This window comes from Terrapene carolina, unplaced genomic scaffold (genome assembly GCF_002925995.2).
Source record: "Terrapene carolina triunguis isolate 2854851 unplaced genomic scaffold, T_m_triunguis-2.0 Scaffold50839, whole genome shotgun sequence".
NCBI lineage: Eukaryota > Metazoa > Chordata > Testudines > Emydidae > Terrapene > Terrapene triunguis.
Genome location: NW_020715190.1, coordinates 23,746 through 39,105, shown reverse-complemented (window position 1 = coordinate 39,105; position 15,360 = coordinate 23,746). Strand labels below are relative to the sequence as shown.

Genomic DNA, 15,360 nt, shown 5'->3' with positions numbered 1-15,360 from the left:
GCCTTTATGAATAGGAACATGGAAGCTGCCATGCTGGATCAGACTCATCTAGTTCAGTATCCTGTTTCTGATGATACTGTAGGGCGGGCCCCCAGAGGGCCGTGAAGGCATGTTTGGGCGGTGGGGGGGTATGGCAAAGCCTAGGCTAGCCCCCACAGAGAGCGGGGAGGGAACATCACCCAGCCCCGCTAAGCCCCCAGCTCTGCTCTGGCCCTGCCCCCAGCCTTTGCCCTGCCCTCAGCTGTGGCTCCTTTACCCCTGTCTGTGCCCTCTTCCCCCCTCCCCGGGAGCTGTGTCCCCAGTGCCTGAAAAGTTTAGGGGCCACTGTACTAGATGCTTCAGAGAAACCCCTTTGTGGGCAATGACACTCTAATGATGTGGATGAATATGGAATTCTTGTGTCTTTGTGCCATGGTTTGTGTATTACCGTAATTTCCAGGAGCCCTAGTTATGGAGCAAGAATCACTGTAAGTGCTGAATCTTATTCCTACATGCTTAATTCTGTAACTAGACCTAGCACTTCACCTACCCCGGAGAAAGAGACTCCCTTCTCTGGCAACACAGGACAGAGAGCACATGGGGAAGGAGAGTGTGCAGGGAAGGACAAAAGAGGTGGAAGGCTGTTTCATGCACAAGGCCAGCATGAAGGGAAATGTGAATCCATGGGCCTAATTCTGCAACCTCTCCTATTGAAGTGAATGGGAGCTCGATGGAGAAAGGAGGGGTGCTTGCAGCAGCTGGGGCTGAGTGCAAGGAGATGAGGCAGTGACAGGCAGGTGGAGGAATGGAGTGAGGCAGAGGAGAGGTTGGGCAGGGCCTTCAAAGTCAACTTATCCTCAGGAGAGAGTTGAATGAGATTTGATTTTTAAAAGAGAACAGTTCCCTGTAGCTAGTCTGTTAATTTCTAGGCCTAAACTTCATGTCTTTGACTACCTGAAACTCCTCAATGAAGTTGGGACCGGAACATGTTAAATTCTCAGGCCTTTGCTCTCCCAGAAGCTGCAGGGAGCCCCTCCAACCACTCCATGCAGACTCAGCGTATAGGCAGCCGGGAAATTAAAGCCTTTGCTTCAGTAGTGCTTCAGTGACGCTCTTCCCCTCCCCTTCCATACAGAGTAATAATAATAGTTGCATCCAAATCAGGGCCGGCTCCAGGGTTTTTGCTGCCCCAAGCGGTGCAAAAAAAAAAAAAAAAAAAAAAAAAAGCTGCGATCTGCGGTGGCAATTCGGCGGGAGGTCTTTTGCTCCGAGCGGGAGTGAGGGACCGTCTGCCGAATTGCCGCCGAATAGCTGGACGTGCCGCCCCTCTCCGGAGTGGCCGCCCCAAGGACCTGCTTGGCAAGCTGATGCCTGGAGCCGGCCCTGATCAAAATATTTCCCATACAGCTCAACAGGAGTTTGCTTCTCCAGTAGGGACTGAACGTGGGGAACAGGGCACAGCCCTTTCTGTACCAATTCTGAGGTAGTTAGTGACGATGAACGTGTGGAAAGTCAATTACCTCCCCTCCCTCAAGTGCTTGAGCATGCAGGAAGTCCCACTGAACAATTAAAATGTGGTTCTGCTCTGAACTGCCTTGGGGAACTCTGTGTGAGTCTCAACGAATCCAGAGCAAATGCGTTCAATTTACCTATAAAGGGATGTTTTCTCCTACTGCTAGCCCCACTCACCTTCAGGGATTGTCTGTGTTAAAGCTTCTGCATTCTGTATTAGATGCACAGAAGGAGCCCAGTTTGACTCTCAGGGCATGTCTACATTATATACATATCCCAGACACAGAATGGAGTTAGCCAAGTCCAAAGGGTTCTGTCTCAGATGGTGTTTGTTTTACCTTCTCTTCTGTATCCCCAAAAGCTTATTGGGCGCGATACTAATGTTAATGAGACATAACCAACCAGTCATGGGTTTTTAACCCCATTCTAGGGGAAAACTGCAGCAATTATAACTTATTTTAAAATTACAATTTATTTTTCTATAGCGTCTTTCATACAGGATGCTTTACAGTTCATATACACAAAGAGGGTGTAGGAATTTAAAGGAATGGTCTGCAGGGGAGGGAAACTGGTTATATATAAATATACACATAATATACACACGCACGCATGCTGGATATTATATATGGCATCATATATACATACAATAACATATACATGGTGTATTAAAGGCATTACATCCAAGTCAGAGTTTCTCTTAGTACAGGCATGTGAGAGATGGATGTGTCCATGGTTTGTGTTTGATATAGGGTAGAATTAATGTTAAGAATAAATGATCAGAATGATATTAATCTGGTGCCCTTTAAAAGCAGACTGTGTTTGCCGCAGACTAACACCTCCAGTAAGACAATATCCCAGAGCATGGTGGCTGATAATGTTAACACTGATTGAGGAGAACAAATGGCAGGCAGCCCTGAGCGTGGTAGAGGATGCATATTTGGAGTAATAAGAAGGAACCGAGAAAAACAGCTCTGGAAGGGTTTATCCATATAAGCACAGAGGCCCAGAGCCTCAACGGTATTTAGGGGGCCTACTGCCCATTGAGACCAATGAGAGTTAGCTGCCTACATGCCTTTGAGGATCTGGACACGAAAGCAAGCAATCACAAAGCTGTCACTGCCCTTTAAAGGGAGTCGGGCTCAGCCGTGCCTGTGATGGGTCAGCTACTCGCCCGCTGATCCCAGCTGGTGGGGGAGCAGATGGCCCTATTCGTTATTAGGCCCAGTGGGAAGGGGTCAAATGGCTGTGTGAGTGCCGCTGGAAGGCTGGCACTGTGGAAGGGTGGTTGTCTCCTCTAGTAGGCCCTGGAGAAGGGCAAATGCGAGGCCCCAAATTAACAGCCACTTTTGAAAATGTTGCCCTTAATCCCCTCCCTTGGTTCCCCCAGCTGCGTAATGGGGAAGGCACAGTTCTGACTCCCGTCCCAGGGCGTGGCGGCGCTCACCGGAGGGTGTCTGTAACGTGTCCCGCGAGGTGCTAAGCATGAGGATTCTCCCACCTGCCGTGGGGTTGCAATGGGTTATTGCTGCTGCCGCTGTGGATGCTGCCTGCTGCCACGTCACTCCCACCTGCTCCATGCGCTCGCCTGTCCTCTTCCAGGACACACGACCAGCAGGACTGTGTGTGGGCTAGTGGCACAGCTGGTAGGGTCAGAGGGCAGCAGGCTTGGCAAGAGCTCCCGCTCCACCACAGAGGCTGTGGGGTCATTCCCTTGGGGAGGGGCGTCTCCCTGGGCTAGAAGCATTTTGGCTCCTTAGCTGCAGGTCCCTCCTGCTCTGACTTGGTATGCTAGGGGCCTGTCTAGGGAAACCCCGGGAAAGGGGTCTCTCTAGCTCCCTCTCTGGGCTCGGGGGGTCCCCTCTTAGGCAGAGGTGGAGGGGACGCAGTGTTTCTTTGTACAGTCGTGCACTTGTGTCCTGCCATGAAAGCCCTGAGCCCTTGGGATGATGGCTCAGGCTGTGCTGCCTGTTGAACAGGGTTATGATGCGGTGGGGGCGTGTCAATGCCTGACACAGATCAGCCTGCGTCTCGTCCCCTCAAGGCCGGGTGGGGGGCTCTTGCTTGGCTCATTTGATGAGGGGCTGCCTGCGTGGCCACTCGGGGGGTTTATAAGTGAGATGTGAAGGACGGTGCGGGCGGGGAAGGGAAGAAGCTGACCCGGAGGCTGCTGCTGGCTGGATCCCTGCTTTCCGAGGAAATCAGCAGCTCGTCATCGGTCAGGCAGGGGTGGCGGGCAGAGTAGCCACTCTCTTGCCCTCTGACACCCATCCTCTGCTGGCAGGGGATGAGCGTCACCGAGGGGAAGCTGTAGCCATCCAGGACGGGGTGCACACCCAAGGCGTCGGACGCCTCAAATATGTGATCGGCGTCAGAGAAGGTCACCAGCGCCTGGGTGGAGTCGTACGAGCTCTTCTCCATGTCATCTGAGGCGTATGACTGGGGGCAGCTGCCCTTGGTCTGGCCCCTGTGTCGCAGCAGGCGCAGGTCGTCTCGGAAGTGGGGGTTGAAGAGCAGATAAAGCAGGGGGTTCAAGCAGGCAGGTAAGGGCAGCACCACCAGCAGGACTGACTTGATGACCTCCGGGGTGATGAGGAAGAGGTTGAGCATGGAGGAGAAGGTGAGGAAGGCTACCGGGCAGTAGAGGAGACAGTTGGTGAAGATCAGCCAGGCCACGTGCTTGATCATGGCACAGTCCCAGAGGGTGTCGAACTCCCCTTTCAGCAGGTTGCAGTAGAGCCGGATGTAGGTGCCCGTGATGATCAGGAAGCAGAGGGTGTTCAGCATCACCAGGGCCACCATGAAGCCCAGGGTGGAGGATTTCCCGTCGGGGATGGGGGACGGGAGGCAGAGAGGGGACGTGCCGTACTCCCCAACGGAGAAGAGTGGCAGCGCCGCGGCCGCGCAGGACAGTGTCAGGCAGCCCAGCGTGGCGGCTTTAACGCTGTTGAAGGAAGGCGACTTCCCATACAGCCGGAAGCAGGAGACCGAAACGCTGCACTGCACAGTGGCCAGAGTCAGCAGGAGGATGGCGGCCTCTGAGGCGAAGACGGACAGGAAGCCCGTCGCCCTGCAGCCCGCGCCCGTCTCCCACCTGGCCCCGTACTTGGCAAACTGCCCATAGGTCAGGGCGTCGACCACGGCCAGCATGCTGCAGTAGACGCCCGTCAGCATATTGGCCCCGGCTATGGAGCCGATGACGAACTTGACTGGCGAGAGGTAGCTGGGCGAGGCGAAGACGGCCAGGCTGACCAGCCCGTTGCAGAGCACTGAGACCAGCGCGATGGCCCAGACCCCCAGGCGGATGATCCAGCTCTCAAACAACTGAGTGCAAGGCTTGAAGGGACCTGCAAGGAAACGAGGCCCAAAGTCATCGACCCTGCTGTAGCGTCGCTGATACGGCACCTCGGTCTGATCCTGGCCAGGGCTTGACCCAGCCAGTCCCACTCCCATTCAGCGCTACCAAGCAGAAGTGGGTCGGAACAAATGCCCAAGACCCGCTAAGGGCACCTCTTACCCAGGAGACTTTCCAAGAGCCCTGTGCTTCCAGTGTTACCCCTGAGCTCTTCCCCAATGTCCCCTCCCCCCCAGTTGCCTAAGGGGGTGCTGGTGCTGCCCAGTGGGTAAGAGCACAATGCATATAAGTAGGAGCGAACATTCCTGAGCAGGACAGAGAGTGTAGAAGCGAGGAGGGCTGTGCTGGCATCTGTGTGCATGGCCCCGGGCTGTGTGGTGTGAACGTCACCCCTTTACTCTGACTTGGTAAGTTTCTGGAGGAGATGGTACGATGAAACTGCCTACAATGGCATGGAGCTGATCTGCAACTGCTAGCAGCAAATATCTCCACCGGCCAGAGATGGGACACTAGATGGGACACTGAGTTACTACAGAGAATTCTTTCCCAGGTGTCTGCCTGGTGGGTCTTGCACACATGCTCAGGATTTAACTGATCACCATATTTGGGGCTGAGGAGGAATTTCCCCCTGGAAAGTCAAGACTAGCTTCTGCAAAGCAACCCACATGTGCGGGAGCCTTGGGTGAACATGTGAAGCACTGCTGCTCTGTTTGGTACCAGGGTAGGTGGTTTGGTCTGCAGCTTCCTATACTAGTGTGTGATGGGGCCAATCCAATCCCCTCTTCTGCTAGGACATACAGCCTTCCTAGGCATGGGACCTTGTACAGGAAAAGGCTGGAGGTGGGAAGAGCTCTGTAGAAGGATGGGGTTACCGTGAGTCCTCCCTCTCCACCTGAGAGGGCACTAGCTCCATGGCTTCAGCATGGGAAAGAGGAATCCCACCGCTGCCCCCAGGACCCAGCCCGGATTTTGGTCTATGTGTGTATGTAGCGAGTGGTGAGATGTAGGGGGAAAGACGTGGGAGTTGGCTGCATTAGAAGGGCCTCGAGTCTTATTTAGAGGCGGGGTCTCCTCTCAGCTCGCTGCTCACCGGGGCTGGGTGTGCACTGGATGGTGGGGTGCAGCTTTGACTCCTCAAACTCCAACTGGAAGTCATCCATGTCCAGGTCATCTAGGCAGGAAAAGGAAAAAGGGAAAATGAGCTCAGAACAGAACACTGCCGGGACACAAGGTCAGTGCCAGGCCGGTGCCGGGAGCTTTTCAAATTTTACAAGGCAAGAAGGGACCACTGTGATCATCCAGTCCAACCTCCTGCTTAGAACAGGCCAGAGACCTGCCCTGAGTTAATTCCTGTTGGAACTAAAGCAGATCTTCTAGAAAAACATCCAGTCTTGATTTAGCAGTTGCCCATGTTGGAGAACCACACCACAATCCTTGGTAAGTTATCATCACTCTTAAAAATTTACACCTTATTTCCAGTCTGAATTTGTCTAGCTTCAACTTCCAGCCATTGGACATTGTTAGACCTTTGTCTGTCAGACTGAAGAGCCTGTTATTAAATATTTGCTCGCCACATAGGTACTTACAGACTGTGATCAAATCACCCCTGACCTTCTCTTTGTTAAGCTAAATAGATTGAACTCCTTGAGTCTCTCATTATAAGGCAGGTCCTCCAACCCTTTAATCATTCTTGTGGCTCTTCGAACCCGCTCCCACTGCCTGTGTTTGTGAGACCAACCTGCAGGATTAAAGGGGATGTTGCGGTCTTGCTTGCCCTTTGTGTTTACTGCTGTGGAGAGGGCAGAGGGTGCATGTCCCTGGAGAAGGCTGTTAAGTTGGCAGGGAAGCCAGCCCCTCACCATTTTAAAAATGAGTCTCACAATATTTGATGTTTTAATTAAAGCCCCAGGTCCCAGAGTCATGTGATTACATGGGCATCTCAGCTTGCCTTAAAAAAAAAGTGGATGTTCCTAGCCCTCTTGGTAGCGGAGAAAAGCCTGAACACGTGACCCAAGAGTGTCAACTCGATGGGGCAGGGTCTGTCTGTTTGTTCTGCCTTTGTACAGCACCTAGCACAAGTGTTATAGTTGTATGCCTGGAGCACCGAGGTGCCCTAGTCCTGGAGCAGGAGGCCACAAAAGGTGGTCCCTGCCCAAAGAGCAGATAATCTAAGTATGGTGGGGTCTTGACCCATGCCTATGTGCTACAGTAATATGATAGTAACCTAAAGACTCAAACTGGAAGGCAAAGACAAAGATCCCAAAGTTTGTTTATTTATTTATTTAAAATCTCACAATGTTTTGGGGCCCGGCTCCCCATTTTTGACCATTTGGAGTTGGTCCTGCTGAATTTTGCCAACGGGAACCTTTGTGGGTTTTCAAGTGGCCCAGCTCCCTGAGCCAGTGGATTCTGATCTCAGCTGGGCCATTGTAAATATGAAGCTGGTTGGTTCGGTCTTGGTTGCACACAGGTGTAAATAAACTCAGAGTCTGGCCTGCTGTGTGCTCCCTTGCAACTGCACCCCGATCACAACTCGTGGGCTGTCCCGGAGGAGGCTCCTGTTCTGTCTGGAGCAGCAGCTGAGAAGGGCGGGGGGGGGGAGGCAGGGGAGAGGAGGGGTAGAATGCAGTTGTAGTCTTTACGCTTGCACCCTGAGGACCAGGCCTTTTCCTGGTGTAAGAATCAGGTGCTTGTGGGCTAATCCAAGACCTGCTTTTCTCCATTGCCACTCACATATCAATGGCATCTGGCCCCAAATAATCCAGTTGATTGCTGCGAATCCTTAGCTATGGAAACACCAAAACAAGGGTGAGTGCTTTCCCATTGCACCACCACAACGCACAGCACCAGCTGAGGAGCTGCTGTGGCTAGCACACCCTGGCTTGGAGCCCTTGTGGGTATTCTCGGCACCCTTGTTTGGGAGCATCTCACCACAGCCCATGTTTCCTGCCCTGTAGGACTCGGGGAGACTCTTCAGCCAAGCCCCGAGGGAGATGGGATTGTCCATGTGGGGGCAGTGGGGTGGGGGAGGTTGTTGATGGGGGTGGCTGCCCAATGCAAGAAGCAACTGTTGCTGTTTGCAGAGGCCATGGCCAAGGGAACATAGGGCCAGATTTACAAAGGTATATAATCGCCTAGAGATGCAGATACCCACCTAGTGGGATTTACTAAAGGGCCTAAGCAGCTTAGCAGCTCAACCCAATGGGCACCTAACCTGCTTAGGAACTTTTGACCATCCCACTAGGTACCTGTCTGCATCTTCCAGTCCCTAAATACTTTGTACATTTGGCCAAGAGTATTATTTCATAATAATAATAATGATAAATAATGTGCTGTCTTCAGCACCTCCGACAGATTCTGTGGCCTTCTTGGTTTCAGGAAGCCTTGGAAAAAACAGACTGCTTTTCATCTGTTTGCCCAAGCATTAAAATATTGCTGCTGTTCTGGAGTCTGGCAAGAAAACACCCAGAGTGGGGTGGAAAATATTTCCTCCTTGTACTTTACAGTCTTGTATACCCATCGAGTCTTCTTCTGCTCTCAGGCCCTGGCACACTGTGTCCTGATCCCCTGACAATGGAAGCCTTCAGTTTCTCTGGCCCAGCCCTTTCCTGTTTGGGAACGCTGCTGTACATAAGGCCTTGACTGCTTTGCATTTAACAGATGCTCCATACTGCAGGATGGTCCTGGGCCAAGGCCACTCCAACCAAGGCAGGAAATGTAAACTGGGAGTTCCTCTCCTCATTGGGAACGTGGGCACACGTCAGCCGGGAAAGCGCTGGAATAAATGAGCTATTCCTCGGTGAGTGGGAATAGTCTAACAGTGCCCAGTTCTGTTCTAGCAGGGCAGGTTGCCTTAGTTTTGTAACATCCCCTAATGTGTTTATTTGGACTCTGCTAAGAGGCCTACAAGCCTTTGGGCATGGGCGCTCAGCTAGTCATTCCATGGCTTGATGGGCTGATCCCAGGAGCCTGAAAGCAGAGCGTTGGGGTGCTACTCTGTAGAGCAGAGGTCAGAGCTAACGAAGAGTGACGCTCTGTATTAGCTATTTCTCACTCCATATAGATCTTGTTTTCTGCCATAACCAGGGCTCTCACACCTCATAATTTATGAATAATGTTATGAATGAAAGGCGGCCTGGCAATGAGCTGCATTGCTTTTCTACGGTAGCCACATTACAGCTCCGAGCATGTCAGCAACCGGGATAGAAGAGGCTGTGTTGCCCAACTGTCTAGACAGATGATCTTCTGCTGTTTGTTTAGCTTGAGGTGCTAAGAAGGCGAGCTAGGCAATATGTCTGGAAAAGGCGCATGTTCCCATAAACATCCTTTAGTCAAAACAACCCAAGTACACAAAGAAGCACCATTGTGTTCCCTTTGAAACTGGTGGCAAAACTCCTATTGACCTCCATGGGAGCACAGTTGGAGATAATGGAGGATGCGTGCAGAATCCATTACAAGTGGGAATAAAAAGCCAGTCTGTGTTTTACGTGTGACTGTCACAGATGCAAAGTGCCACCCAGACAGAAGTGAGCTACCCAGTCCAGTCATTCACTAGGAACAGGAATTTCTACAGCCAGGAGAAAGGGGCTCTGGGTTGGGTCCCTGAGACAGCAGCCAGTCTAATGAACTGACAAAATCAGCTTGGTCAACAGTTACCACACAATGGGATCTAAAGTCCCTCAGTTATTTCCTGCTCTTCGTATGGGGGAACAGCGGTATCCCACATCTTTATTATCATTTGTATTATGCTAGCATCTGGAAGCCTCAGCTGAGATCGGGAACCCACTGTGTTACATGTTTTACAGACATACAGGTGTGACTAGAATGGGCAATTATTTTTGGTCAAATAGTAAAGTCGCCCCAAAATGAAACTATTTGGGAATTCGAGTTGAATTTGACGAATAGTTTCGGCTGAATAAAAAAATAGAAAAAAAGAAATGGACAGAATTAAAATGGTTCATTTTGACATTTTGGAAACAACACGTTTTGACTTTTCATTTTGACATGGTGTTTCATTTCTAAATTTCATTCAATTTGTTTAATTTTTTTTAAAAAGGGTAAAAAGCACCCAAAAAGTAATGAAACAACAACAAAAAATTGTTTTAGGTCAAATGAAACATTTCATTCAACCTGAAAAGAATTTTTGTTCATTTTTTTTTATTTGTTTTGGTAAGAAAACCCAAGAAAGTTTCATTTTTGGTTAGAAATGAACTGATTTTTATTTTACGTTTTGGTTTGTCCATCAAACCGAAAAATCAATATTTGCTCAGCTCTATTCTTGATGGTCCATGCCCTGAAGAGCATATGTCTAAAGAGTTGACAATTTCAATGTCAAATACCATAGCATGGTGACTGCTGGCGAATGGTGACCTTTCATTGATGATAACTGTGCATCAGACAGAAAGACGGAATGTTTTCTCTCCCCCGAGTTCTGATAGTCTGTTGGTTTTAGGAAATGAGGCTTATATTTTATGGCCTTGCTAATTTTTGCTGCCATCTTCGTTGTCCTTTCTCCTGCCAAAGCTGTAAACTAAGAGAGACCAATCACAACTGGGCAAAACAACCCCACTGATTTCATCCTGCTCTCGAAGCTGATGGCTGCTAAATAAAACCTGGTCACTACATTTAGGAGGCTAAATGGAAGTAGTGCTCATTGGGAGGCAGTGTGGTTTAGTGGATAGTGTACCAGACTAGGAACTCAAGAGACCTGGTTTCTATTTCTGGCTCTGACCTGGTGGTTGACCTTGGACAAGTCACTTTGCCTTTCTGTGCCTCAGTTTCCCCATATTGACCTCCTTTGTCATGTGCTTTAAGATCTACTGATGGAAGGAGCTAGTTATCATTTGAAAACCTGCCCCATAGCCTTTCTTGCAGGCTGTCTTACAGCAATGAAGTGGCTGAATGCAAACTGTTATATGCTGCTGTTTCCTCGCCTTTGTCATGTCCCATCCATCAGGGTTGGTGGCTCTTGTTCTTGGTCTCCAAGCGTTCTTGTCCAGTGAGTGTTCTAAGCTGACACCAACCTTTTTCATGTCCTCCTTCAGCATCTCAAACCACCATTTTCTAAGTCTTCCTTGTGGTCTTTGTCCCACGATTATTAGCTCTGGTACTCTCTGTGCATCCTATCCCATATCTTGTCGTCTCACATGACCAACCATATCAGGTGATACTCCCTCAGCTTTTCCATGATGGGGGCTACCTGTGTCATGGCTCATACCATTTCATTGCGTAGCCTATCAGCTCTCATCTTACCCAGCGTCTACCTGAGCATTCTCATTTCGGCAGTGTGCAGTGGTTGTTCTCTCTTCCTCACTGGCCAGCGTTCCGACCCATACATCATGGCTGGCCTAATCATGGATGTATCACTTTGCTCTTTAGTTTACTTGGCATGTCCTTAAAGCATAGAGGTCCCATCAACCCCCTCCATTTCACAAAGGACTCGTCGCACGGCTCCTAACATCCACATTCATCACTCAACACTGAACAAGCTATGGAAGTTGTTGCACAGACATGAACTGAATACCACCCTGTTTTACTGGCTTCTCGTTGTCCCTCTCAATGGAGCGTTGCATATATTCAGTCTTTTGTTGGCCAATTCATCAGCTATTTTCTTCTAATGCAGCCCTCCATAGTTCTCAGTCCCTTTCCAGTTCGGATTTATCTTCATGGCACAATCTAATGTCATTGGTGAAAACATGCTCCACGGAGCCTCTCCCCTAATCTCCTGAGTCAAGGTGTCCACTACAGTCACAAAAAGGAATGGGCTTAAGGCTGAGCCTTGATGTATACCCACCCTCCCAGTGAATGACTCGCTGTCGGTGCAGTTTCTTCTGTGCTCTCTACTGTTGTGCTACCCTCATACATGTCCATGATAGTCTGAACATATGTCTCCAGAAGATTGTGTGGCCGCAGGCACCACCATAACAATTCTCTAGGAATTCTGTCATAGGCCTTCTCTAAATCCATGGCTAATAAGTGCAGTTTCTTGCATCTTTCCCTGTGTATCTCCTGCAATGTTCAGGCTGCAAACACTGCATTCATCGTTGACCTTCCTGGCATAAACCTGAATTGGTGGTCAACCGCTTGATACTCCAACTCCTCCTGAAGTTTTCCTCCATAATTCTTTCCAGTCATTTCATCGTGTGACTCATTAAGTTGGTGGTAGAGTTGCCAGGTGTCCGGTTTTCGACCAGAACGCCCGGTCGAAAAGGGACCCTGGCAGCTCTGGTCAGCACTGCTGACTGGGCCGTTAAAAGTGTGGTTGGCACGGGGCTGGCAGGCTCCCTACCCAGCTCCGTGTGGCTCCCTGGAAGCGGCATGTCCCTCAGCTCCTAGGCGGAGGAATGGCGGCGCCTGCAGGTGGAGGCAGCAGGCACCACGCAGAGCCGCCTGGCTATGCCTCTACCTAAGAGCCAAGGGACATGTCGCCGCTTAAGGGGAGCCGCCTGAGGTGAGCGCCGCCCAAAGCCCGCACCTCTCACCTCCTCCCACACTCCAACCCCCTGCCCTGAGCCCACTCCTGCTCCCAAACTCCCTCCTGGAGCCTGAACCCCCTCCTGCTCCCCAACCCCCTGCCCCAGCTTGTAACCCCGCCCAACCCAACCCCCTGCCCCAGCCTGGAGCCCCCTCCTACACCCCAAACCCATCATCCCCTTCCCCACCCTAGAGCCCGCACCTCCAGCTGGAGCCCTCCCCCTCCCCCCCCCCCCACAACCCCCTGCCCCAGCCCGGAGAAAATGAGCGAGTGAGTGAGGGTGGTGGAGAGTGAGCGACAGAGGGAGGGGGGATGGAGTGAGCAGGGGTGGGGCCTCGGAGAAGGGCGGGGCCTTGGGGCAGGTGCAGGGCATGGGGTGGGGCAAGGGTGTTCAGTTTTGTGCAATTAGAAAGTTGGCAACCCTAGCTGATGGGTCGGTAATTATGACATTCTTTCACATCTCCCTATCTGATACTTGATGTGCTCTTCCTTCACACATCAGGCCTTTTTTTCAATATGGAGAATTAAATTGAAAAAGTTTGTTACCATCGCCACTCCCTCATGGCCTAATGCTTTACATGCCTGGACTGGTCCCGCATTGGGTCCCACTCCCTTCTCACCTGTCATCATCTCTAGCATTGTCTGAGGCGATCGTCTGAAGCTGGAATCGGGCTTCCCAGCATGGGTAGACGGTCACGTGTTAGCCCTGCTCAAGCTAGCATGCTAAAGTAATACTATGGCTGGGGGAGCATGGGCAGTGGCTCGGGCTAGCCACCCAAGTACAGACCCAGGGGGTCCAGGTGGGTACGTACTTGGGTGACTAGCCCGAGCTGCCGCCAGTGCTGCCCTGGATAGGCTGTTATTTTTAGCATGAAAGTTCAAGCAAAGCTAGTACGCGTCTGTGTAACTGTGCTGGGAAGCATGCTCCCAGCTGCAGGGTTAGACTTAGCTAAATTCTCCACCACGGGGATAGGTCTTGTAAGGCTGTTGCTTGCACGTACTCCCCTCAACAGTTTCTTCACATCCTCCCCATTGAACAGTTTCTCATAGAACCGTGGCCACCTCGTACTGATTTCCCCGTCTTCCATCAGCACGCTTCCGTTTTCACAGTTGATACTTCACAACTTCCAAGTCCTCTGTGCTTATTTGCCTAATCTTGGCTAATTTATAGATTGCTTTTTCCCCTTCCTTCGTTAATAGACTCGTGTATGAGGCTTTACATGCCTGACCCTTAGCTTCCACGTTCACGGTTCTTACCATTTTCTTTACCAGCGTGTATTCCTCATAACTTTCCACCGTTCTTACTTTCTGCCATCATTGAAACCTTGCCTTCTTCTTCTTTACTGCTTCCTGCATATTGCTGGACCATCGCCACATCTCCTAGCCATGACATTCCCCTCCTGTTGGTTGCCCACAGACAAAGTTGTTCACTTTCTGTAATATTATTTGGCTATTTTCCCCCAGTCTTCGCTGGTATTATCATGATCGGTTTGGTCATTGTCCAACCTCCTTAGAGCCTCATCCTTAAATTTCAGACTTATCAGTGAGCCTCCACCACTTTATTCTTTGTTCCACAACTTGTCTTTTGCCCCGTAGCCTTTTCATCCGGAAGTCCATGACAAGCAATCTATGTTGCTCCGCTATCTGCTCTCCTGGGATCACGTTACAGTTTCTCATGTTTTTTAGATCTCTTCCTCTTGGCAGGAAGTAGTCAGTCTGGGATCAGTATGTAATTAAATTCTCAGGCCATGGGCTCTGGCTAACCCTAAAGTATCCTTCAGCTTCACTTCTGGTTCCAAAGTCTCATCCTCCATGACAATTGTTGTAGCCATCACTGTGTTCTCAACCTGTCCATTGGGGTCAGCTCCAATCATCAAGTACTCACCTTGTGGTTCTTCACTTAGCACTTGGTCCAGTGCTATCTTCTCAGAATTTCTTCTTTTCAGTCATACAACCAAACTCCAGCATGTATATTTGTTCTCTGTTCAGTGCTATTCTAACTTTTATCAGCTGATCAGTCTTCCTTTGCATGTCCACTACCTTTTCCTGTAATATTTCTGCTATGATTATTCCTGATCCATTCCGCCTTGCTTCTGAGCCCTGATACATTATCTTGTAACCCTCCCTGATGTTCATGGATTTCAATCCCTTCAATTTTGTCTTTTTGTTTACAGGCACTGTGCACTGTCCTTTTCAACATCTTGGCCACTTCTCTTGATTTCACAGTCATTGTTCCCACATTCAGGGAAGCCATACATAGTTCTTGGATTCCTTTCTTTAGTCACATGTGCCAGGAATGCGGTGGCCTTTTCCCATTTTCCACAGCTGTTAGGTGAAGCAGTTGCCTGTCTCGTACAGGGGACGCCCTAGCATTGTACTGAAATACTCTCTGGAGACAAAGACCCACAGAGCACGTGTGACTGGCACAACTTTTACACACCAGCTGGCCAAGTCTGATGCTCTTGGTTTGAAACTGGAGTCCCTTCTCCTAGGTCGACTGCTTACCATGGCTAGCAGTTCCCATCTGCCTGGAGCAATCTGGTTGTACGGCACCAGTTTCCTGTCTTTCACACCATTGCTACATCCTGGGCAAAAATCCTGGGTTATTTGCTCTTAAGCAAGAAGCTTAATCTCTGGGGGGAAGGGCGGAAAGCTTTGTTCCTCCTTACTGAGGCACTTAATTTACTGTCCTTCTAAATTCATGTAACAAGGCCTGGCTACAATTGCTGAAGGCCACACAGGAGGCCTTGGGAATAAAACAATTACTAAAATGTTAAAATAGCAATTTATACATGTGTTTAAAAAACTCACGAGCAAAAGTGAGTCATTCACTGGAGACGCAAGGGTCCATTATTGAATGTTTAATGACCGAGACATGCCAGGGCCACGCCTAGCTAAGGACATGCTTGTACAGTCAATGCACGATCTTTGCACCTTCAGACCATGGGAATTATTCGGACAGGCATTTAGCATAGGCCTAGGTGGCTCTTCCTCCCTCTGGGCTGCCAAGAGTCTCATCCCTCAGAATTGTTCTGCTTCACTT

The 15,360-nt window shown here is 50.2% G+C and overlaps 1 protein-coding gene across 1 annotated transcript in view; it reads right to left on the bottom strand.

Moving 5' to 3' along the window:
* Positions 1–1,985: 1,985 nt before the first annotated feature.
* The window catches only part of LOC113405783 (leucine-rich repeat-containing G-protein coupled receptor 6-like), a 29,240-nt gene continuing 15,865 nt past the window's right edge, over positions 1,986–15,360 (bottom strand). The window contains exons 7-8 of the mRNA XM_026647036.1: positions 5,934–6,014; positions 1,986–4,835 (exon numbers count right to left, since the gene is read on the bottom strand). Of these exons, the coding sequence (XP_026502821.1) occupies positions 3,598–4,835; positions 5,934–6,014 (1,319 nt within the window). The 3' untranslated portion in view covers positions 1,986–3,597. The remainder of the gene's footprint in view (positions 4,836–5,933; positions 6,015–15,360) is intronic.